The sequence below is a fragment of the Oncorhynchus tshawytscha genome, linkage group LG02 (genome assembly GCF_018296145.1).
Source record: "Oncorhynchus tshawytscha isolate Ot180627B linkage group LG02, Otsh_v2.0, whole genome shotgun sequence".
Taxonomy (NCBI): Eukaryota; Metazoa; Chordata; class Actinopteri; order Salmoniformes; family Salmonidae; genus Oncorhynchus; species Oncorhynchus tshawytscha.
The window spans coordinates 11253414-11278272 of NC_056430.1; the positions used below are offsets into that span (position 1 = coordinate 11253414).

Sequence of the window (24859 nt, forward strand, 5' to 3'; positions counted from 1 at the left end):
TCTCACCCTGTCACACCTAGTCTCACCCTGTCACACCTTCTCACCCTGTCTCACCCTGTCACACCCTGTCACACCCTGTCACACCCTGTCACACCCAGTCTCACCCTGTCACACCTAGTCTCACCCTGTCACACCTAGTCTCACCCTGTCTCACCCTGTCACACCTAGTCTCACCCTGTCACACCTTCTCACCCTGTCTCACCCTGTCACACTCAGTCTCACCCTGTCACACCCAGTCTCACCCTGTCCCACCCTGTCTCACCCTGTCACACCTAGTCTCACCCTGTCTCACCCTGTCACACCTAGTCTCACCCTGTCACACCTTCTCACCCTGTCTCACCCTGTCACACTCAGTCTCACCCTGTCACACCTAGTCTCACCCTGTCACACCTAGTCTCACCCTGTCACACCTTCTCACCCAGTCTCACCCTGTCACACCCTGTCTCACCCTGTCACACCTAGTCTCACCCTGTCTCACCCTGTCATGCCCTGTCTAGCCCTGTCACACCCAGTCTCACCCTGTCACACCCAGTCTCACCCTGTCACACCTAGTCTCACCCCGTCACACCTTCTCACCTAGTCTCACCCTGTCACACCTTCTCACCCTGTCTCGCCCTGTCATGCCGTCTAGCCCTGTCACACCCAGTCTCATCCAGTCTCACCCTGTCTCACCCTGTCACACCCAGTCTCACCCTGTCTCACCCAGTCTCACCCTGTCACACCGTCTCACCCTGTCTCACCCAGTCTCACCCTGTCACACCTAGTCTCACCCTGTCACACCCAGTCTCACCCTGTCTCACCCTGTCTAACCCAGTCTCACCCTGTCACACCGTCTCACCCTGTCTCACCCGATCTCACCTAGTCACACCCAGTCTCACCCTGTCACACCCAGTCTCACCCTGTCACACCTAGTCTCACCCTGTCACACCCAGTCTCACCCTGTCACACCCAGTCTCACCCTGTCACACCTAGTCTCACCCTGTCACACCTAGTCTCACCCTGTCACACCTTCTCACCCAGTCTCACCCTGTCACACCTAGTCTCACCCTGTCACACCCAGTCTCACCCTGTCACACCTAGTCTCACCCTGTCACACCTTCTCACCCTGTCTCACCCTGTCACACCCTGTCACACCCAGTCTCACCCTGTCACACCTAGTCTCACCCTGTCACACCTAGTCTCACCCTGTCTCACCCTGTCACACCTAGTCTCACCCTGTCACACCTTCTCACCCTGTCTCACCCTGTCACACCCAGTCTCACCCTGTCACACTCAGTCTCACCCTGTCACACCTTCTCACCCAGTCTCACCCTGTCACACCCAGTCTCACCCTGTCACACTCAGTCTCACCCTGTCACACCTTCTCACCCAGTCTCACCCTGTCACACCCTGTCTCACCCTGTCACACCTAGTCTCACCCTGTCTCGCCCTGTCATGCCCTGTCTAGCCCTGTCACACCCAGTCTCACCCTGTCTCACCCTGTCACACCCAGTCTCACCCTGTCACACCCAGTCTCACCCTGTCACACCTAGTCTCACCCCGTCACACCTTCTCACCTAGTCTCACCCTGTCACACCTTCTCACCCTGTCTCGCCCTGTCATGCCCTGTCTAGCCCTGTCACACCCAGTCTCATCCAGTCTCACCCTGTCTCACCCAGTATCACCCTGTCTCACCCAGTCTCACCCTGTCACACCCAGTCTCACCCTGTCTCACCCTGTCTCACCCAGTCTCACCCAGTCTCACCCTGTCACACCTAGTGTCACCCTGTCACACCCAGTCTCACCCTGTCTCACCCTGTCTCACCCAGTCTCCCAGGACCCGTGGGAGTCAAAGGAGAGCCCTGATGTTAGAGACATGTATCTGACGTATGTTTTATACCCTTCTGTAGAGAGACATTATCTAACACAGTATTAACGTATCAGTGGATTATTCATGTGTTATAATAGTTAGTGCAGCCCTGCATGTCTTATTACTCATCAATGCAATCAGAGGGATAGAAATGAAGAACTGTAAAACAAAATCCAACGTGTTTTAAAATCCGGGCATTTATTTGTATAAAATGATGAGGAAGTACGTGTCAGTGAATTCATAATTACAAATGATGAATCCATACGGTGCCGTTTGACCCAAATGGTGGTATCTGTTCATGAATAGAGACCGTTGACATCTACAGTAACACAGGCACTCCTGACAGGAGACTTTCTTTCTCAAATAGTTGAATCACAACCTCATTTAAGTAGTTATGATTGTACAATGACTTGTGTAGTGTTTCTGGTACCATCAACACCTTCTATAATAGCCATTATACACTCTGTCAATCATCGTTACTGGAAAACATTTTGTCATTTTATACTCTGTCTGCCCCTCTCTACCTCTCTCTGTCTGCCCCTCTCTACCTCTCTCTACCTCTCTCAATCCCCCTCTACCTCTCCCCTTCTTTACCTCTCTCTCTCCCCCTCTTTACCTCTCACTGTCTCCCCCTCTCTACCTCTCTCTGTCTGCCCCTCTCTACCTCTCTCTCTCCCCGTCTCTACCCCTCTCTCAATCCCCCTCTACCTCTCCCCATCTTTACCTCTCTCTCCCCTCTTTCTCTACCTCTCTCTCCCCCTCTCTCTTCCCCTCTTTCTCTCTCTACCTCTCTCTCTCGCTCTCCCTTCTCTACCTCTCTCTCTCGCTCTCTCTCCCTCTCCCCATCTCTACCCCTCTCCCTCCCCCTCTTTCGCTCTCTCTCTCCTCTACCTCTCTCTCTCCCCCTTTCTACCTCTACCTCTCTCTCCCCCCCTCTCTCTCTCTCTCTCTCTCTCTCTCTCTCTCTCTCTCTCTCTCTCCTCTCCTCTCCCTCTCTCTCTCTCCCTCTCTCTCTCTCCTCTACCTCTCTCTCTCTTTCCCTCTCTCTCTCCCTCTCCCTCTCCCTCTCTCTCTCTCTCCTCTCTCTCTCCTCTCCCTCTCTCTCTCCTCTCTCCTCTCTCTCCTCTCTCTCTACCTCTCTCTCCCTCTACCTCTCCCCCTCTTTCCCTCTCTCCCTCCCCCACTCTACTTCTCTTTAATACTTCAGACAGCGTGTGTAGGAGCTGTAGATGGTTCTGTCGACCCACCGCCGGAACTTGGACACCGCTGTGTAAACGCCCGGAAACTTGGCATCTCCGCAGCCGTTTCCCCATGATACCACACCGTAGACACGCCCCTCGCACACCAGCGGCCCGCCGGAATCTCCCTGGAAACCACAAGGTACACCACACCCACACTCAGTTTCCATGACAACGTGTCTCATTTTCTGAGGCCACCACAAGGTAGGTAACTATCATGAGAAGGAGGGAAATTTGGAATTAAAATGTGATTGTGTTGTGTAACTATAGATTAAGGAAATAGGTTCTCGAACGCACCCTTAACTATCCTATACAGCTAGTGGGAACTGACAGGCCAATAGGGCGTGTTCAAAAACTCAACCTGTTACATCTATCAGGTCCAGTACCTTGCATGCGTCCTTGCCCCCAGCATTGTATCCGGCACAGATCATGTTGGAGGTGATGTTCCCATTGAAAGACTCGCTGCTGTTGCACCTGGCCGATGACACGATGGGCAGCTTGACAGTCCGCAGGGTGGAGGGGATCTGACCCCCTCCCAGAGAGGTGTACCCCCACCCCGACACACGACACACACGCCCCGCCATAACCCCTGTACCCTGCCGAGGGAGGGGTGCCAGGGACACATAGCTACCCATCACCATGGGAACCCTCAGCTGCAAAGGGTGGAAGAAAAGAGATAGAGGGGGGAGTTGAATTGAGTTGAATTGAGTTGAATTGAGTTGACTGATTTGAGTTGAATTGAGTTGACTGAGTTGAGTTGAATTGAGTTGAATTGAGTTGACTGATTTGAGTTGAATTGAGTTGAAATGAGTTGACTGATTTGAGTTGAATTGAGTTGACTGATTTGAGTTGAATTGAGTTGAGCTGAGTTGACTGATTTGAGTTGAATTGAGTTGACTGATTTGAGTTGAATTGAGTTGAGCTGAGTTGACTGATTTGAGTTGAATTGAGTTGAAATGAGTTGACTGATTTGAGTTGAATTGAGTTGAAATTGAGTTGACTGATTTGAGTTAAATTGAGTTGACTGATTTGAGTTGAATTGAGTTGACTGATTTGAGTTAAATTGAGTTAAATTGAGTTGACTGATTTGAGTTGAATTGAGTTAAATTGAGTTGACTGATTTGAGTTGAATTGAGTTGAATTGAGTTGAGTTGACTGATTTGAGTTTAATTGAGTTGAATTGAGTTGACTGAATTGAGTTGAATTGAGTTGACTGAGTTGTTGAATTGAGTTGACAGAGTTGAGTTGACAGAGTTGAGTTGAATTAGGTTGAGCTGAGTTGACTGAGTTGTTGAATTGAGTTGACTGAGTTGAGTTGAATTGAGTTGAGCTGAGTTGACTGAGTTGAGTTGAGCTGAGGTGACTGAGTTGAGTTGACTGAGTTGAGTTGAACTGAACAGAATAGAATTGAACTGAACTAAACTGAAATACATGTACTTACCAAGTTATTACAAGGTAATTACAAATGTAATACACAGCTAGTTACTCTAAAATAAGGCCTATCACTTGGCCAAACATCCTAAAACAGCTGTATACAATGATGTTATAATGAACATCAATATGAAAGGTAGGTGAATATGTACATGGTCTATGGTGGTATCCTGTACCTTGATGAGCATGATGTCAGCATTGTTGGTGGTCTTGTTGTACAGAGGATGGGGGATAATTCTGTGAGGTTTGGAATACTGCTCCGTTCCCTCGAACATACTCAGAGAGTAGTCCCCTGCCACAATCATCATCTGATCTGTCCTGGGAGGAGAGGCAAGGGAGACATCAGAGATACATTCAACCTCGGTGTTGGCATTATTGGAGCATTGCCATCTGCTCTGTCCTTAGACGGTGGAGTGCAATTTGAGCTGTGTTCAACTTGGCAAACACTGACTAACGTTACTTAAAATAAATTTCCCCTTCTGCTTTATGCAACAAATAACAAAGGAAAAGACATCTGAGGTGCGTTCAACGTCCCAAAAGTTTCCTTTGCGCTGACTGCCCTGAAGTGGGTGTATAAGTGGGTACAATGCTTCCCTGTGTGAAACAGGAACAATGTGACTGTTATCCTTTCTGAACCTACAACGTCTGACATGTTGACACCTCGTCGTGTAACGCACGCTGCGATGACAGACATGCCAAGGTTGCTCTGCTGAGCCCAGTGTGTCTCTTATCGCCCTTACTGTCTGTCTGACCTCCCAGTCCCAAGACTCACTGAGGCTGCTAACAACAAACCAACAGAGATCAGGACTGATTCTTACAACTATAAAAACACATGAAAACAAATCACAGGTAAATGTGAAAACACACGTGGTTATAAACACACGTTAAAAACACACGTGGTTATAAACACACGTGGTTATAAACACACGTGGTTATAAACACACGTTAAAAAACACACGTTATAAACACACGTTAAAAACACACGTGGTTATAAACACACGTGGTTAAAAACACACGTGGTTATAAACACACGTTAAAAACACACGTGGTTATAAACACACGTTAAAAACACACGTGGTTATAAACACACGTTAAAAACACACGTGGTTATAAACACACGTTAAAAACACACGTGGTTATAAACACACGTGGTTAAAAACACACGTGGTTATAAACACACGTGGTTATAAACACACGTTAAAAACACACGTGGTTATAAACACACGTGGTTATAAACACACGTTAAAAACACACGTGGTTATAAACACACGTTAAAAACACACGTGGTTATAAACACACGTTAAAAACACACGTGGTTATAAACACACGTGGTTATTGGACGTGTGAACACCTGTGTGAAACAAATCATGTGAAATTCTAGTATTTTTTTCTATACATTTTCATGAGTGGGACATGTGGTTTTTGGACACGTGTGAAGTAACATGTGACAGAGACAGTAATACATGGTTATTTCTAATTTTTGTGTTTTTTTTGTTTGTTCCGCTTGACCTTTTCAAATGTATTTTTTTAAATCTTACTACTACAGTATTAGGAAAGAGCAAGTAAGAAAAATATGTCACTGTAGTACTGCACATCTGTATCATATGGATACAGTGTTTAGAGTCATGATAACTTCTCCTCAGTGTAATAAAGCAGTATATTGACGGACTCACCCTATGTTACAGTGAGCGGCTGTGAGCACCCAGTACTTGTGCACTAGCGATCCGCCACAGAAGTGCTGTCCCTTGGTGGTCTGTAAGGACACAATGTATTTGATGGAATTGGGTGCTGGAGCGTAACCTCCGACTATACGGTCCTGTATGACCTCCTGACCTGCAGGAAGACATGGAAACAACGTGTGTAGTATTACACGGTATATGGGATGTGATATAATATACACTGAATGGACGACATATTAAGAACACCCTTCCTCGTATTGGGTCAGATCCTGAAACATGGAAACAGAAACAGTTACATGATATTGTATGACAGATAGAAACCTGATTATAGTGTTGTAGGGCAGACAGATAGAAACCTGATTATAGTGTTGTAGGGCAGACAGATAGAAACCTGATTATAGTGTTGTAGGGCAGACAGATAGAAACCTGATTATAGTGTTGCAGACAGGGATTATAGTGTTGTAGGGCAGACAGATGGAAACCTGATTATAGTGTTGTAGGGCAGACAGATGGAAACCTGATTATAGTGTTGTAGGGCAGACAGATGGAAACCTGATAATAGTGTTGTAGGGCAGACAGATGGAAACCTGATAATAGTGTTGTAGGGCAGACAGATGGAAACCTGATTATAGTGTTGTAGGGCAGACAGATGGAAACCTGATTATAGTGTTGTAGGGCAGACAGATGGAAACCTGATTATAGTGTTGTAGGGCAGACAGATGGAAACCTGATTATAGTGTTGTAGGGCAGACAGATAGAAACCTGATTATAGTGTTGTAGGGCAGACAGATGGAAACCTGATTATAGTGTTGTAGGGCAGACAGATAGAAACCTGATTATAGTGTTGTAGGGCAGACAGATAGAAACCTGATTATAGTGTTGTAGGGCAGACAGATAGAAACCTGATTATAGTGTTGTAGGGCAGACAGATAGAAACCTGATTATAGTGTTGTAGGGCAGACAGATAGAAACCTGATTATAGTGTTGTAGGGCAGACAGATGGAAACCTGATAATAGTGTTGCAGGGCAGACAGATAGAAACCTGATAATAGTGTTGTAGGGCAGACAGATAGAAACCTGATTATAGTGTTGTAGGGCAGGCAGATGGAAACCTGAATATAGTGTTGTAGGGCAGACAGATAGAAACCTGATTATAGTGTTGTAGGGCAGACAGATAGAAACCTGATTATAGTGTTGTAGGGCAGACAGATAGAAACCTGATTAGTGTTGTAGGGCAGACAGATAGAAACCTGATGATAGTGTTGTAGGGCAGACAGATAGAAACCTGATGATAGTGTTGTAGGGCAGACAGATGGAAACCTGATAATAGTGTTGTAGGGCAGACAGATGGAAACCTGATTATAGTGTTGTAGGGCAGACAGATGGAAACCTGATAATAGTGTTGCAGGGCAGACAGATAGAAACCTGATTATAGTGTTGTAGGGCAGACAGGTGGAAACCTGATTATAGTGTTGTAGGGCAGACAGATAGAAACCTGATTGTAGTGTTGTAGGGCAGACAGGTGGAAACCTGATTATAGTGTTGTAGGGCAGACAGGTGGAAACCTGATTATAGTGTTGTAGGGCAGACAGATAGAAACCTGATTATAGTGTTGTAGGGCAGACAGTGGAAACCTGATTATAGTGTTGTAGGGCAGACAGATAGAAACCTGATTAATGTTGTAGGGCAGACAGATAGAAACCTGATTAGTGTTGTAGGGCAGACAGATAGAAACCTGATTAGTGTTGTAGGGCAGACAGATAGAAACCTGATTAGTGTTGTAGGGCAGACAGATAGAAACCTGATTAGTGTTGTAGGGCAGACAGATAGAAACCTGATTAGTGTTGTAGGGCAGACAGATAGAAACCTGATTAGTGTTGTAGGGCAGACAGATAGAAACCTGATTAGTGTTGTAGGGCAGACAGATAGAAACCTGATTAGTGTTGTAGGGCAGACAGATAGAAACCTGATTAGTGTTGTAGGGCAGACAGATAGAAACCTGATTAGTGTTGTAGGGCAGACAGATAGAAACCTGATTAGTGTTGTAGGGCAGACAGATAGAAACCTGATTAGTGTTGTAGGGCAGACAGATAGAAACCTGATTAGTGTTGTAGGGCAGACAGATAGAAACCTGATTAGTGTTGTAGGGCAGACAGATAGAAACCTGATTAGTGTTGTAGGGCAGACAGATAGAAACCTGATTAGTGTTGTAGGGCAGACAGATAGAAACCTGATTAGTGTTGTAGGGCAGACAGATAGAAACCTGATTAGTGTTGTAGGGCAGACAGATAGAAACCTGATTAGTGTTGTAGGGCAGACAGATAGAAACCTGATTATAGTGTTGTAGGGCAGACAGATAGAAACCTGATTATAGTGTTGTAGGGCAGACAGATAGAAACCTGATTAGTGTTGTAGGGCAGACAGATAGAAACCTGATTAGTGTTGTAGGGCAGACAGATAGAAACCTGTTTAGTGTTGTAGGGCAGACAGGTGGAAACCAGCTGGAAATAATGTGGAAAAAAACCTGTAAAAGTCTAGAAATAATGTACAATATAATACATTACAAAACATGCAGAATGTGGAATAATACTGTTCCCATAACAACAACTTTCACACCTCTTAGAACCAGTAGGGAATACAGGCTCCTTTCACACCTCTTCGACCCAGTAGAGAATATAGGCTCCTTTTCCAACCTCTTAGAACCAGTAGGGAATACAGGCTCCTTTCAAACCTCTTAGAACCAGTAGGGAATACAGGCTCCTTTCACACCTCTTAGAACCAGTAGGGAATACAGGCTCCTTTCACACCTCTTAGAACCAGTAGGGAATACAGGCTCCTTTCACACCTCTTAGAACCAGTAGGGAATACAGGCTCCTTTCACACCTCTTAGAACCAGTAGAGAATATAGGCTCCTTTTCCAACCTCTTAGAACCAGTAGGGAATACAGGCTCCTTTCAGACCTCTTAGAACCAGTAGAGAATACAGGCTCCTTTCACACCTCTTAGAACCAGTAGGGAATACAGGCTCCTTTCAGACCTCTTAGAACCAGTAGAGAATACAGGCTCCTTTCAGACCTCTTAGAACCAGTAGGGAATAGTTCTACTGAGAACAACAGAATAGAGGCTCATTTCACCCTCTAGATTAAAAAGTCCTGATAAAAAACATGATTAATTACATCATTTAAATTCCGAAGTATGCATTACAAATAACCAATAAACTTTGAATCAGTGTTGGTTCCTTGGTTTCGGCACAAAAATCCACCAGTGTTGTAAATGTTTTTCTACTGGTTACTCATAAACAGGGCAATAAAATCACAAACATTTTAGGACCAAAAAAAGGACGTAAAGAACACAAAGGGTTAAGTACTTCTCCTTTTCATGTCCAGTGGTCTCACCAGGCTCAGCTAGCAGACATTAAAGTTGCTGGTTCTGTGACCTCTGACTCCAGAGGCGAATAAAGGTTTCCCTATCTGACCTGACTTTCTACCTGTCTCCTCTAGTGTCTCCTCTAGGATGCATCCCAAATGGTATCCTGTTCCCTACATGATGCACTACTTTTGACCAGATCCCTATGGGCCCTGGTCGAAAGTAGTGCACTATATAGGGAATATGGTGCCATTTGAGACACATACATCCCCGTAGTGTTTCCTCTCTCCTCGATCTCACAGGGCTGTGTAACACCAGAGAGAGCTTGTCTTCACAGGGCTGTGTAACACCAGAGAGAGCTTGTCTTCACAGGGCTGTGTAACACCAGAGAGAGCTTGTCTTCACAGGGCTGTGTAACACCAGAGAGAGCTTGTCTTCACAGGGCTGTGTAACACCAGAGAGAGCTTGTCTTCACAGGGCTGTGTAACACCAGAGAGAGCTTGTCTTCACAGGGCTGTGTAACACCAGAGAGAGCTTGTCTTCACAGGGCTGTGTAACACCAGAGAGAGCTTGTCTTCACAGGGCTGTGTAACACCAGAGAGAGCTTGTCTTCACAGGGCTGTGTAACACCAGAGAGAGCTTGTCTTCACAGGGCTGTGTAAACACCAGAGAGAGCTTGTCTTCACAGGGCTGTGTAAACACCAGAGAGAGCTTGCCTTCACAGGGCTGTGTAACACCAGAGAGCTTGCCTTCACAGGGCTGTGTAACACCAGAAAGAGCTTGTCTTCACAGGGCTGTGTAACACCAGAGAGAGCTTGTCTTCACAGGGCTGTGTAACACCAGAGAGAGCTTGTCTTCACAGGGCTGTGTAACACCAGAGAGAGCTTGCCTTCACAGGGCTGTGTAACACCAGAGAGAGCTTGCCTTCACAGGGCTGTGTAACACCAGAGAGAGCTTGCCTTCACAGGGCTGTGTAACACCAGAGAGAGCTTGCCTTCACAGGGCTGTGTAATAACACCAGAGAGAGCTTGTCTTCACAGGGCTGTGTAACACCAGAGAGAGCTTGTCTTCACAGGGCTGTGTAATACCAGAGAGAGCTTGTCTTCACAGGGCTGTGTAACACCAGAGAGAGCTTGTCTTCACAGGGCTGTGTAACACCAGAGAGAGCTTGTCTTCACAGGGCTGTGTAACACCAGAGAGAGCTTGTCTTCACAGGGCTGTGTAACACCAGAGAGAGCTTGTCTTCACAGGGCTGTGTAACACCAGAGAGAGCTTGCCTTCACAGGGCTGTGTAACACCAGAGAGGTTGCCTTCACAGGGCTGTGTAATAACAGAGAGAGGAAAAATCCCTGTCATTGTTACTGTTGGTAATACAGTAAGTATAGCTTGGTTTCTAACTAGTTCTGGACAACAAGGCATGCTACATACAGAATCTCCTCTGGGCATGTTTTTTAGTCCAGAAAAAGGCTTAATCTGTGTTCAAGAAACCTGGCCTGTGAGTTCATCCCAGAAGGACAGATTAGATTTTCTGCTGACAACAGAAATTATAATCCAAATTCTGTTCTATTCAACATCAAAGGATTGTGACACCAATATAATACCTTTATAACAAGTGACAACAGATGTCTAGACCCTGAACATTATGTGTACTGCTGAGTAAACAGGTTTCTACTTTAGGAGGCAGTCAGCGTGCAAAGACAAGCAATACAACACAATGCTAATCATGCATGGTTTTGTCGGGCATATTATTGAAAGCAATTCATATATAAACACACAAATCATCAGCATATCTCCGCATTCTGGGTCACATAAAAACCTGAATAAGTGATAATGAAGTATTCACTACATGAATAAATAACTAATAACTAATAACTAATAACTAAATAAAATGACAACTAGGGAGGGAAATGTTATACTTACAATTGACTGCCAAGAGCTCCAAAACGGCATAGCACAGACAGACTACTAGCAGGTTCATGATGAGAGGAGAGAGTGGAGTGCAGGCTGAGCAGTGTGATGCAGTGCTGGACTGGAATAACACTTCTATATCCTCTCTCCTCTCTCTCTCTATAACAGGAAGAAGGACATCTCATCAGACAGCGATGAGCAGGGATCCTCAGATTTCTGAAAGTTCCGATTTCACTCATCATGGCCACACTGTCCAGATACAACGATATAGGATGGAGAGAGAGAGAGAGAAAACAAAAGCGAGAGAGAGAGAGAGAGAGAGAGCAAAAGAGAGAGAGAGAAAGCAAAAGAGAGAGAGAGAGAGAGAGAAAGCAAAAGAGAGAGAGAGAAAGAAAACAAAAGAGAGAGAAAAAGCAAGAGAGAGAAAGCAAAAGAGAAAGCAAAAGAGAGAGAGAGAGAGAAAGCAAAAAGAGAGAGAAAACAAAAGAGAGAGAGAGAGAAAGCAAAAGAGAGAGCAAAAAGAGAGAGAGAGAAAGAAAACAAAAAAGAGAGAGAGAGAAAACAAAAAAAAAGAGAGAAAAAGAGAGAGAGAGAAAGAAAACAAAAAGAGAGAGAGAGAGAAAGAGAGAAAAAGAAAAGAGAGAGAGAGAGAAAGAGAGAAAGAAAACAAAAAAGAGCAAAGAGAGAAAGAGAGAAAGAAAACAAAAAAGAGAGAGAGAGAGAGAAAACAAAAAGAGAGAGAGAGAGAGAGAAGAGAGAAAAAAAGAAAGACAAAAGAGAGAGAGAGAGAGAAAGCAAAAGAGAGAGAGAGAAAGAAAACAAAAGAGAGAGAGAGAGAAAGAGAGAAAGAAAAGATACAGAGAGAGAGAAAGGAAGAGCAACAAAGTGCACCTTCATAAACTGTCCCCCTTCTCTGACCCCCTGACTCTCCACAGGGGCCCTTACAGTACATTACCCTGTCTCCATAGTAACATATCTCATGTCCTGTGTCATCAGCAGGAGCTTCACACAGATTTTCCTCCTGTGGAAGTTCTCAATGGACCTCTGTGTGAGTGTGTGTGTGTGTGCGTGCGTGTGTGTCTGGGAGATTAATTCTGAATGACAAAGGAGTATTTTATACAGTCATACCATCTGTATAACACACATGTATTTCCCTCTGTAGAAGCAACAACATTTGACACTGTTCTAGACTGAAGTGACAAACACTGGGCTTCTTGAGGTGTGCCATCTCACTTTCCCGGGGTCCTTCCATATAAAAACATCTGGACAGATTGGACATAATTACAGTGGATAGTACAGCAGGGTAAGCATTATACACCCCCTTTGTGGAAGACTCTCCTGAGTCCTGACCTGTCCTTGTCCCACATTTAGGGAATGAATAATTCATACTGTATTTTAACCAGAAGAATATGGCTTCTCTTTACTGCTCTTCCCACAGCGAGGTATTTTCTGAACCCAAAGTCCTTTACTGACAGGTATAACCAAGGACAAATACTCTATACAGTATATAGGGCAGTGAATATAACCCAATCAGAATGGGTATAACCCAATGAGAATGGATATAACCCAACGAGAATGGATATAACCCAACGAGAATGGATATAACCCAATGAGAATGGATATAACCCAATGAGAATGGATATAACCCAATGAGAATGGATATAACCCAATGAGAATGGATATAACCCAATGAGAATGGATATAACCCAATGAGAATGGATATAACCCAATGAGAATGGATATAACCCAATGAGAATGGATATAACCCAACGAGAATGGGTATAACCCAATGAGAATGGATATAACCCAATGAGAATGGGTATAACCCAATCAGAATGGATATAACCCAATGAGAATGGATATAACCCAACGAGAATGGGTATAACCCAATGAGAATGGATATAACCCAATGAGAATGGGTATAACCCAATCAGAATGGATATAACCCAATGAGAATGGGTATAACCCAATGAGAATGGATATAACCCAATGAGAATGGGTATAACCCAATCAGAATGGATATAACCCAATGAGAATGGGTATAACCCAATGAGAATGGATATAACCCAATGAGAATGGATATAACCCAATGAGAATGGATATAACCCAATGAGAATGGATATAACCCAATGAGAATGGATATAACCCAATGAGAATGGATATAACCCAATGAGAATGGGTATAACCCAATGAGAATGGGTATAACCCAATGAGAATGGGTATAACCCAATGAGAATGGGTATAACCCAATGAGAATGGGTATAACCCAACGAGAATGGATATAACCCAACGAGAATGGATATAACCCAACGAGAATGGATATAACCCAATGAGAATGGATATAACCCAATGAGAATGGATGTAACCCAATGAGAATGGGTATAACCCAATGAGAATGGATATAACCCAATCAGAATGGATATAACCCATTGAGAATGGGTATAACCCAATGAGAATGGATATAACCCAATGAGAATGGATATAACCCAATGAGAATGGATATAACCCAATGAGAATGGGTATAACCCAATGAGAATGGGTATAACCCAATGAGAATGGGTATAACCCAATGAGAATGGATATAACCCAATGAGAATGGATATAACCCAATGAGAATGGATATAACCCAATGAGAATGGGTATAACCCAATGAGAATGGGTATAACCCAATGAGAATGGATATAACCCAATGAGAATGGGTATAACCCAATGAGAATGGATATAACCCAATGAGAATGGATATAACCCAATGAGAATGGATATAACCCAATGAGAATGGGTATAACCCAATGAGAATGGATATAACCCAATGAGAATGGATATAACCCAATGAGAATGGATATAACCCAATGAGAATGGATATAACCCAATGAGAATGGGTATAACCCAATGAGAATGGATATAACCCAATGAGAATGGATATAACCCATTGAGAATGGGTATAACCCAATGAGAATGGATATAACCCAATGAGAATGGATATAACCCAATGAGAATGGATATAACCCAATGAGAATGGATATAACCCAATGAGAATGGATATAACCCAATGAGAATGGATATAACCCAATGAGAATGGATATAACCCAATGAGAATGGATATAACCCAATGAGAATGGATATAACCCAATGAGAATGGATATAACCCAATGAGAATGGATATAACCCAATGAGAATGGGTATAACCCAATCAGAATGGATATAACCCAATGAGAATGGATATAACCCAATGAGAATGGATATAACCCAATGAGAATGGATATAACCCAATGAGAATGGGTATAACCCAATGAGAATGGATATAACCCAATGAGAATGGATATAACCCAATGAGAATGGATATAACCCAATGAGAATGGATATAACCCAATGAGAATGGATATAACCCAACGAGAATGGATATAACCCAATGAGAATGGATATAACCCAATGAGAATAAACTCTCACTGAAATGTGTTTGATTGTTAGTTAGTTAGTTAGTTTGTTGTGAGTATGGGTTTATTCAAAGACATACTGCATATATATATGACATCATACACAATATATACTGTCTACATATGGTCTAGTTTTCACTAACGGTGTTTAAACACAAACGTGCGAAAGCTGGAAATCAAGGTTCCTGTACATATGCTTGTGGGTTTATTCTGTTTAGTGCAAACGTGTCTCAGTAACATTGTCTCCTCACGAGCATATACCTACATAATATACAGTGTTTTATTCACATCTACATACATCATTGATCAGGAGTAGGGCGAGACAGAAGCTGCTTCAGCATACACCTGTCTGTGCCAACACAACATGTTTTACACACACTGAGATTGAGGTTATACTTTGCACAGTTCCAGTTGGAAGGAAAGCATCTCTGGGGTGAGAAGGCCATTATAGTTTGGCCTCAATTGGTACCTGTCTGTGTCACATGATGTGGCCGCCTAACAGCCCTGTGCTCCACATGCACACGGAAATCTACAGTACACGCACACACACACACACACACACACACACACACACACACACACACACACACACACACACACACACACACACACACACACACACACACACACACACACACACACACACACACACACACACACAGTTTGTGTCTGTATGTTCTCTGGGGAGAGGGAACATACCATCATCTTTCTCCTTCACTGTAATGGTGACACCTGGGAGGAGTCACCACAGCATGGCTTCACGTCGCACACTATGAATCACGTCAACCCACCCAGCCAGCGGTTTGTATTGATCCCTGATGAGAACTAGAGAACTACAGACAAACATGAGAAGAACACGGGGGCTCACAGACTCACAGGACGGATGTTAGGTCTGCACAAAGTCACAGACTCACAGGACGGATGTTAGGTCTGCACAAAGTCACAGACTCACAGGACGGATGTTAGGTCTGCACAAAGTCACAGACTCACAGGACGGATGTTAGGTCTGCACAAAGTCACAGACTCACAGGACGGATGTTAGGTCACTTGTGTGCTTGTGTTGCGTTTCAACCTGCGTTGACACAGTCTACTGTCCAGATTAGTGGTCTTCCTGATCAGTGGACAAATTAATGAAAGATGGAAGGAAGAATGGATGAAAAGACAGAGGAAGGGATCCAATCAAATCAAATGCTATTGGTTGCATTACACATATTAGCAGATGTAATGCTGGTGTTCCTAACTGCAACAGTGCAGTAGTATCTAACAATACACTACAATATACACAAATCTAAAAAGTAAAATAATGTATATCTATCTATATACATATAGATATATATCAAATCAAATGTTATTTGTCACATGTGCCGAATAGAACAGGTGTAGACCTTACAGTAAGGTAATCATTTTCCGTTGTTTGAAAAGACTGCCAGAAATGATAGCCTGTTTTGATGGGATGGAGTTTTGGCCTGCCTGGTGACATCACCAAGCAGTAAATTGGTCCATAGACCAATAAGAACGAGAGTTCCAAACCTCTCTGCCAATAACAGCTAGATTTCAGACCACCCACAGACAGTCCTAGCAAAATTCTTGCTTGAGAAGTAGCTTTTTGATACAAAGCTATTTTTGTTTATTTTTGACTATTTTAATTGAAAACAATAACAGTAAGATACTTAATTGTTACCCATAAATTATTTGATATTGAGATAAAAATGGTTGCATTGGACCTTTAAGCACAGCGATAATCATATAACGGCCATTGTCCCCCCCCCTCTCTCAGACTGACACTATCACACCATCCAGCCAAACTACACAATAACCAACATGCCTGGAGACCCTTCTGTGACCAGACAACATATTCAGTTCCACCTCCCTAAACGATCTCTTTTCTTCCCCCACTATTAGCAGACAATGAATGTCAAGACACAAATAATCAAGGGTCCCTAGAGAGAACAGGAAGGGATAATAAAAGGGGTGGCTGTCTTTGGGATGTACTTGGTCAGTCTCAGCTTTGTGTCTGTGTAACAGTATAACTTTAGACCGTCCACACATCAACAACAGTCACACCACGAAGCATCGTCACCCACCGCTCCACAAAAGCCGCGGTCCTTGCAGAGCAAGGGGAACCACTACTTCAAGGCCTCAGAGCAAGTGACGTCACCGATTGAAACGCTATTTAGCGCGAACCACCGCTAACTAAGCTAGCCATTTCACATCCGTTACATCTGTCACATCACCATCTCACAGCCACGGTCATGTTCATTAGGTCATCAAACAGAAGAAAACGCACTGAAACAGAGAGAGAGACGACCTGAATGTGTCCCTATTTTTCATTTTCCATTGCAAAGTGTTTTGGTTTGGTGAGCGCTAATGAATAAGACCCTGTTACGCAGAGACACAGTAGGATGGACAATAACCACAATAACAGGAACACGGTTATCTGGGTGTGAGAGGAGGGCGAGGACGTGTCTGCAGACAGTGTTTAGGTGACAGTCAGAAGGGTGAGCAGGTTAATGATGCTTTGGATGCACATTTTCTATTTGCAGTCTTTGGTAAAAAAAAAAATGAAAATGTAAGACATTGAAGAAGACATAAGTGGTGTTTTGGTCTTTGGTAACACATCACACTTGTAACATACATATTGAATACCTTTTTTTGGGGGGGAAATATTAAGTGCATTAGATAGAGCACAATTGGTGAATGTGTTTATACATAGGGGTTTGAGAATGCACAGAGTTGTCAGCTTGGATGATCTGGGAGATTTTATGGATATGAGTAAATTGATAGATCAATTAAGAATTATTGTGTGATTCTAACGAATCAGTCATGTCTGCGTTGGAAAAGACCAGAACAGACCGGTCCAGACCAGACCAGACCGGTCCAGACCAGACCGGTCCAGACCAGTCCAGACCAGACCAGTCCAGACCAGACCAGACCGGTCCAGACCAGACCACTGTGGCAGAATCATGTTATCTATCACTGATCCTACTGGTCCTCTTTACCATCAAAGGTAAACTATCATCTTTGACACCTTAAACATCCCTTTCCACATCCCCCACCCCCTACCCCCACATCCCCCACCCACAATCCCACACCCCCATCCCCCATCCCACATCCCCCACCCCACATCCCCCTACCCCCACCCCCAATCCCACATCCCCCTACCCCCACCCCACATCCCCCACCCCCAATCCCACATCCCCCTACCCCCACCCCACATCCCCCACCCCACATCCCCCTACCCCCACCCCACATCCCCCACCCCCCCCACATACCCCCACCCCACATCCCCCTACCCCCACCCCACATCCCCCACCCCACATCCCCCACCCCTTTCTATCGTCCCTTTCTATCGTTCACTTGAATGAATCCACTTTTCATGTATTTTACTTTAGTCTATTATCATCCCCCACCCCCAATCCCACATCCCCCTACCCCCACCCCACATCCCCCTACCCCCACCCCACATCCCCCACCCCACATCCCACACCCCCACCCCTTTCTATCGTTCACTTGAATGAATCCACTTTTCATGTATTTTACTTTAGTCTATTATCATTCATTCATTCCCTCCCAGGTGTACTGGGCCAGAGGATCACCGGGGGTCAGGAGGTGATGCCCTACTCTATAAAATACCAAGCCTCCGTCCAGTACAACAAATATCACTACTGTAGAGGCACCCTCATACACCCTCAGTGGGTGGTGTCTGCTGCCCACTGTTGGTAACCATGAGTAGTGCAACTTCACATTCATTTTGTAAAGGTCGGGTTGACCTGCTCAGATGTTACATGCATCAACCAATGGTTGCGTGCCACATCATCGACCGTGTCATCCACTGACATATTGCTATATCATATAATGTGATTAGCTGATACTTGAAATACCTATCAAGGTATATTGTAAGATGTGGCATGCGTCAGCCACAACTGGGCAGAGGAACACGTCTACAGTCTCTTCCAACAGCCACTGTGTCTGGAGTGCATTGAGTCTGGCTAATCTAGACCACCAGCTGGCTCTCTCTCTGAACCTTCTTCGGTCTGGCAATTTAGGCTACCAATAGTACGACATTGATAGGTTATGACACCATCGTAGGATAGAGTTAGGCATTTATAATGGTACTAGTACTCCCTGTATGTAGCTTCATTATTGTGTATTTTATTCATCTTGTGAGTAGTCGTGTTATTATTATTTTTTATTCCTTATTTTTAACAAATTCAATTTGATATACATTTTTTTTGTCATTTAACAGACACTCTTTGCGACTTACAGGAGCAATTAGTGTTCAGTGACTTGCTCAAGGACACATCGTCAGATTTTTCACTTAGTCAGCTCCGGGATTCGAACCAGCTACCTTTAGGTGACTGGCCCAACGCTCTTAACCGCTAGACTGCCATAATAACATCTAATAAAATTAAATGTTTTGTTTACTTTGGCAACTTTAATTAAGCCTTGGTATGTACAACCACACACTACACTTAGAGCTTCTGTAACGCTCTGACGAGGAGGAGTAGTAGGAAGGATCGGAGGACCAATGAGCAGCGTGGTGCATGTTCATATTGCTTACTTTTAATAGAACACTGAAAAGTATAAAATAACAACGTGAATAAATGAAACAAACGAAACAGTCCCGTGTGGAACAAACACTGACACGGAAAATAAATCACCCACAACTCAAAAGCGAAACCAAGCTACCTAAGTATGGTTGTCAATCAGGGACAACGATTGACAGCTGCCTCTGATTGAGAACCATACCAGGCCAAACACAGAAATCCCAAATTATAGAAAAAGGAACATAGACTGCCCACCGCAACTCACGCCCTGACCATTCTAAAACAAAGACAAAACAAAGGAACTAAGGTCAGAATGTGATAGCTTCGGTCATAAGGCAGACAAAGTTTTCTGTAAATATGAGGCACACAATTACTAATAATATCAATAATACTGGTTACCCCAATAAGAACTTCATTGTCCATCCAGGATGGAAATTGTTCTTTGGCTTCAACTTCATTAAAATAATCCCAAAAGGTAATTTATACATATATATCCAGCATCAGATTTTGATATCTGATTTTAGGTATTGAATATGAAATCACTGTAGCAAGTTTGCAACATTAGAACTATCTACATAGACGACTGGTAATTGTGTTGAGGGACTTGAGCAGGTTGTTCTTCAGGTTGTTCTTCTTCAGGTTGTTCTCCTTGGTTTTTCAAATGATTGCCTCACCTGGTTCACCAACTACTTCTCTGATAGAGTTCAGTGTGTCAAATCGGAGGGCCTGTTGTCCGGACCTCTGGCAGTCTCTATGGGGGTGCCACAGGGTTCAATTCTCTGTCCGACTCTTTTCTCTGCATACATCAATGATGTCGCTCTTGCTGCTGGTGATTCTCTGATCCACTTCTACACAGACGATACCATTCTGTATACGTCTAGCCCTTCTTTGGACACTGTGTTAAACTAACCTCCAGACGAGCTTCAATGCCATACAACTCTCCTTCCGTGGCCTCCAACTGCTCTTAAATGCAAGTAAAACTAAATGCATGCTCTTCAACCGATCGCTATCAGCACCTGCCCGCCCGTCCAACATCACTACTCTGGACGGTTCTGACTTAGAATATGTGGACATCTACAAACAAATACCTAGGTGTCTGGTTAGACTGTAAACTCTCCTTCCAGACTCACATTAAGCTTCTCCAATACAAAATTAAATCTAGAATCGGCTTCCTATTTCGCAACAAAGTATCCTTCACTCATGCTGCCAAACATACCCTCGTAAAACTGACTATCGTACCGATCCTTGACTTCGGGGATGTCATTTGTGCAAGCAACACCTCTCCCTCAGCTGCTCTCCTAGACGGTTCTTTTCCATGGCTTTCAGTATAAGTTATATTCTTCAAAAATCAATAGGTATACTGATTCATGCTTGTTACCATTTAAGTTCCAAAATACCGGGTTGCCAGATCGGAGACCTAACCTGCCCTCCTCCATCTCTCTACAGCGCCAACCTGATCAAAGTGGTTCTGAGTGAGCACAGTTTCTCCAGGGTGGGGGGCTTTGGGACGGAATTCAATGTTTCCAAGGTGCTGCTCCACTACATGTACATTTACATGACCTGCGACAACGACATCATGCTGATCAAAGTAAGGGAAACGCGTCGTAAGGGATACGTTGTTTCTATTGAACATGCCATACTAATAAAGGCATTTTAATTAATTGTATGAAGAGTGTCTTGGTCCTCCTTTCTTTTTGATGAGAAATTCACCCCTTTTATCAAAGAGCCCCTTCTGTCTACCAACACCTACTACTGTGTACCTTAGTACCTTCCATCTACTAACACCTACTACTGTGTACCTTAGTACCTTCTATCTACCAACACCTACTACTGTGTACCTTAGTACCTTCTATCTACCAACACCTACTACTGTGTACCTTAGTACCTTCTATCTACCAACACCTACTACTGTGTACCTTAGTACCTTCTATCTACCAAAACCTACTACTGTGTACCTTAGTACCTTCTGTCTACCAAAACCTACTACTGTGTACCTTAGTATCTTCTGTCTACCAAAACCTACTACTGTGTACCTTAGTACCTTCTATCTACCAACATGTACTACTGTGTACCTTAGTACCTTCTATCTACCAACATGTACTACTGTGTACCTTAGTACCTTCTGTCTACCAAAATGTACTATTGTGTACCTTAGTACCTTCTATCTACCAACATGTACTACTGTGTACCTTAGTACCTTCTATCTACCAAAACCTACTACTGTGTACCTTAGTACCTTCTATCTACCAAAACCTACTACTGTGTACCTTCTATCTACCAAAACCTACTGCTGTGTACCTTAGTACCTTCTATCTACCAAAACCTACTACTGTGTACCTTAGTACCTTCTATCTACCAAAACCTACTACTGTGTACCTTAGTACCTTCTATCTACCAAAACCTACTACTGTGTACCTTAGTACCTTCTGTCTACCAAAATGTACTACTGTGTACCTTAGTACCTTCTATCTACCAAAACCTACTACTGTGTACCTTAGTACCTTCTATCTACCAAAACCTACTACTGTGTACCTTAGTACCTTCTGTCTACCACAATGTACTACTGTGTACCTTAGTACCTTCTGTCTACCAAAACCTACTACTGTGTACCTTATTACCTTCTATCTACCAAAACCTACTACTGTGTACCTTAGTACCTTCTATCTACCAAAATGTACTACTGTGTACCTTAGTAGCGCTTCCCTTCCTCCTCTTTCTACTAAGGGATATGGTGGTTGTAATTTGATGCATATATCACTATCTTGATGACCTACTGACCTTAATGTCAGGGTTAAAGGGCATATGTTATATTGTATTACCTCACATGCCATAAAGTTACATAGTAGTGTGCTTAATTTGATCTCACTCTATCGCATTACCTCTCCTCCCCTCTCCCTCTCTCCCCGCCCCCTCCATCCCTGTATCATCATCTGGAGAGGCCGGCCACCCTCAACGCCAACGTTCAGCCCAGTGTGGACACGTCCCCGTTGCAGCAGGGAACAACCTGTATGGTGAGCGACTGGGGGGTCACTAACATCTTCAGCTACAACCTGTCCCCGTGACCCGAGCCGTGGACGTCATCACCAACTCTCATATGTACATACTGTATTCTATTCTATACTTCTTAGTCTATGCCGCTCTAAATTGCTCATCTATATATTTATATATTCTTATTCCATTCCTTTACTTAGATTTGTGTGTATTAGGTAGTTTTTGGGGAATTGTTAGATTACTGGTTAGATATTACTGCACTGTCGGATCTAGAAGCACAAGCATTCCGCTATACTGGCAATAATATCTGCTAAACATGTGCATGTGACCAATAACATCTGCTAAACACGTGCATGTGACCAATAACATCTGCTAAACACGTGCATGTGACCAATAACATCTGCTAAACACGTGCATGTGACCAATAACATCTGCTAAACACGTGCATGTGACCAATAACATGTGCAATGATTTGAGAGAAGGAAACTGCCAGTACTGGTACTTCAGGATCACTGACAACATGCTCTATGCCGGCTCTAGCTTCAGCTGAGAGAAGAAGAAGAGATCATTACAGGCTCTATTTCAGAGTCCACAACTAGCGTACTACTCAGAATGTAGGAATGCATTGGGCATGCATTCTAGGTAGAACGTTAGTATGGATATTGAAATGTAGTCTGTGTCTGTCTGTCAGACTTGTGATCTATGTTATGAGTATGCCATGTACTGTATATCTATGTATGCCAAGAAAATTTGTCTTTGGGATATTCAAATATTCAATTGACTTTAATTCTATCAGGGTGACTCGGGCGGCCCCTTCATCTTTAACGGGCACTCTTGGTCATCAGCTGTGCCAAACCTCTACTTCCCTGGAGTCTACACCAAGATCAGGAAATACCTTAGCTGGATCGACTGGATCATCCAGAAAGACAGCTAGCGACGCCATCTTGTTTTTGGTCCTCTCCTTTCTGAAGATCCAAATGGGATCAACTGATAAAGTATCAGTATAGGACACAGAGACTGAACTACCTGCTGTAAATAATTACCACCTGTTTTTTGTTTTTTTACAACAATACATTTATGTCTATTTTCTCTCCTACAGCTACTGATGACTGTATAGGTACAATACCTGTATAATAGCGATAGGTATTGTCTTGTTACTAATAGTGCTATCAGCTGACACATTGAATGTAACGGTTTTCTTCTGGTGAAAGAGAGGCGGACCAAAATGCAGCGTGGTTAGTTTTGTAAATCTTTAATAAAGATGAAAATACAACAATCTACAAAACAAGAAACGTGAAAAAAAACGAAACAGTCCTATCTGGTGCCACAAACACAAAGACAGGAACAACCACCCACAAGAGACCTAAAGAATATGGCTGCCTAAATATGGTTCCCAATCAGAGACAACGATAAACACCTGCCTCTGATTGAGAACCACTCTAGGCAACCATAGACTTACCTAGAGTACTACTCTAACCACAATCCCATAACTACAAACAACCCCAGACAAAACACACCACATAAATCCCCATGTCACACCCTGGCCTAACCAAAATAATAACGAAAACACAGAATACTAAGGCCAGGGCGTGACACTAAAGTAGAGATGTGATCGACCTACAGGCCATGTAATCATTTGTTGACTAAGGAAAGCATGTGTGACCAACAGGAAAGGGACTCGTTGTGTTTGTACCACTTACATCCATTGAGAAACATCAGGAAAATACGCACGGGTTGGTTTATTTAGATCAGTCACCAAATAGAAATCATGTTTAAGACACAATAAACCTTCTGTGTTGGCTCTGTCAGTTGACATATTTCCCTCTATATCATATTTTGATTAATACAGTGCCACGGAAAAGTATTCAGACCCCTTGACTTTTTCCCACATTTTGTTAGGTTACTGCCTTATTCTAAAATGGTTATTTCCCCTCATTAATCTACACACAATACCCCATAATGACAAAGCAAAAACATGTTTTCAGAAATTTGTACTAATTTATTAAAAGTTTTTAAAAAATGAAATCTAACATTTACATTAGTATTCAGATCCTTTACTCAGTACTTTGTTGAAGCATCTTTGGCAGCGATTACAGCCAGGAGTCTTCTTGGGTATGACACTACAAGCTTGGCACACCTGTATTTGGGAAGTTTTTCCCATTGTTCTCTCCAGATCCTCTCAAGCTCTGTCAGGTTGGCTGGGGAGCGTTGCTGACAAGCTATTTTCAGATCTCTTCAGAGATTTTCGATCGGGTTCAAGTCTGGGCTCTGCCAGGGCCATTCAAGGACATTCAGAGACTTGTCCCGAATCCACTCCTGCGTTGTCTTGGCTGTGTCCTTAGGGTTGTTGTCCTGTTGGAAGGTGAACCTTCACCCCAGTCTGAGGTCCTGAGTGCTTTGGAGCAGGTTTTTATCAA

The 24859-nt window shown here is 43.6% G+C and overlaps 1 protein-coding gene and 1 pseudogene across 1 annotated transcript; one reads left to right on the forward strand and one right to left on the reverse strand.

Annotated features, from left to right (window-relative positions):
* Positions 1-2994: 2994 nt before the first annotated feature.
* Positions 2995-11806, reverse strand: LOC112262680 (trypsin-like). Its single transcript, XM_024438371.2, has 5 exons — positions 11483-11806; positions 6192-6351; positions 4695-4836; positions 3474-3740; positions 2995-3215 (listed from the first exon to the last, which is right to left on the reverse strand). The coding sequence occupies exons 1-5, from the start codon at positions 11538-11540 to the stop codon at positions 3045-3047; spliced, it is 798 nt and encodes a 265-aa protein (XP_024294139.1). The 5' UTR covers positions 11541-11806; the 3' UTR covers positions 2995-3044.
* A 5921-nt stretch (positions 11807-17727) lies between these two features.
* LOC112263165 lies at positions 17728-22513 on the forward strand (annotated as a pseudogene).
* Positions 22514-24859: the final 2346 nt, after the last annotated feature.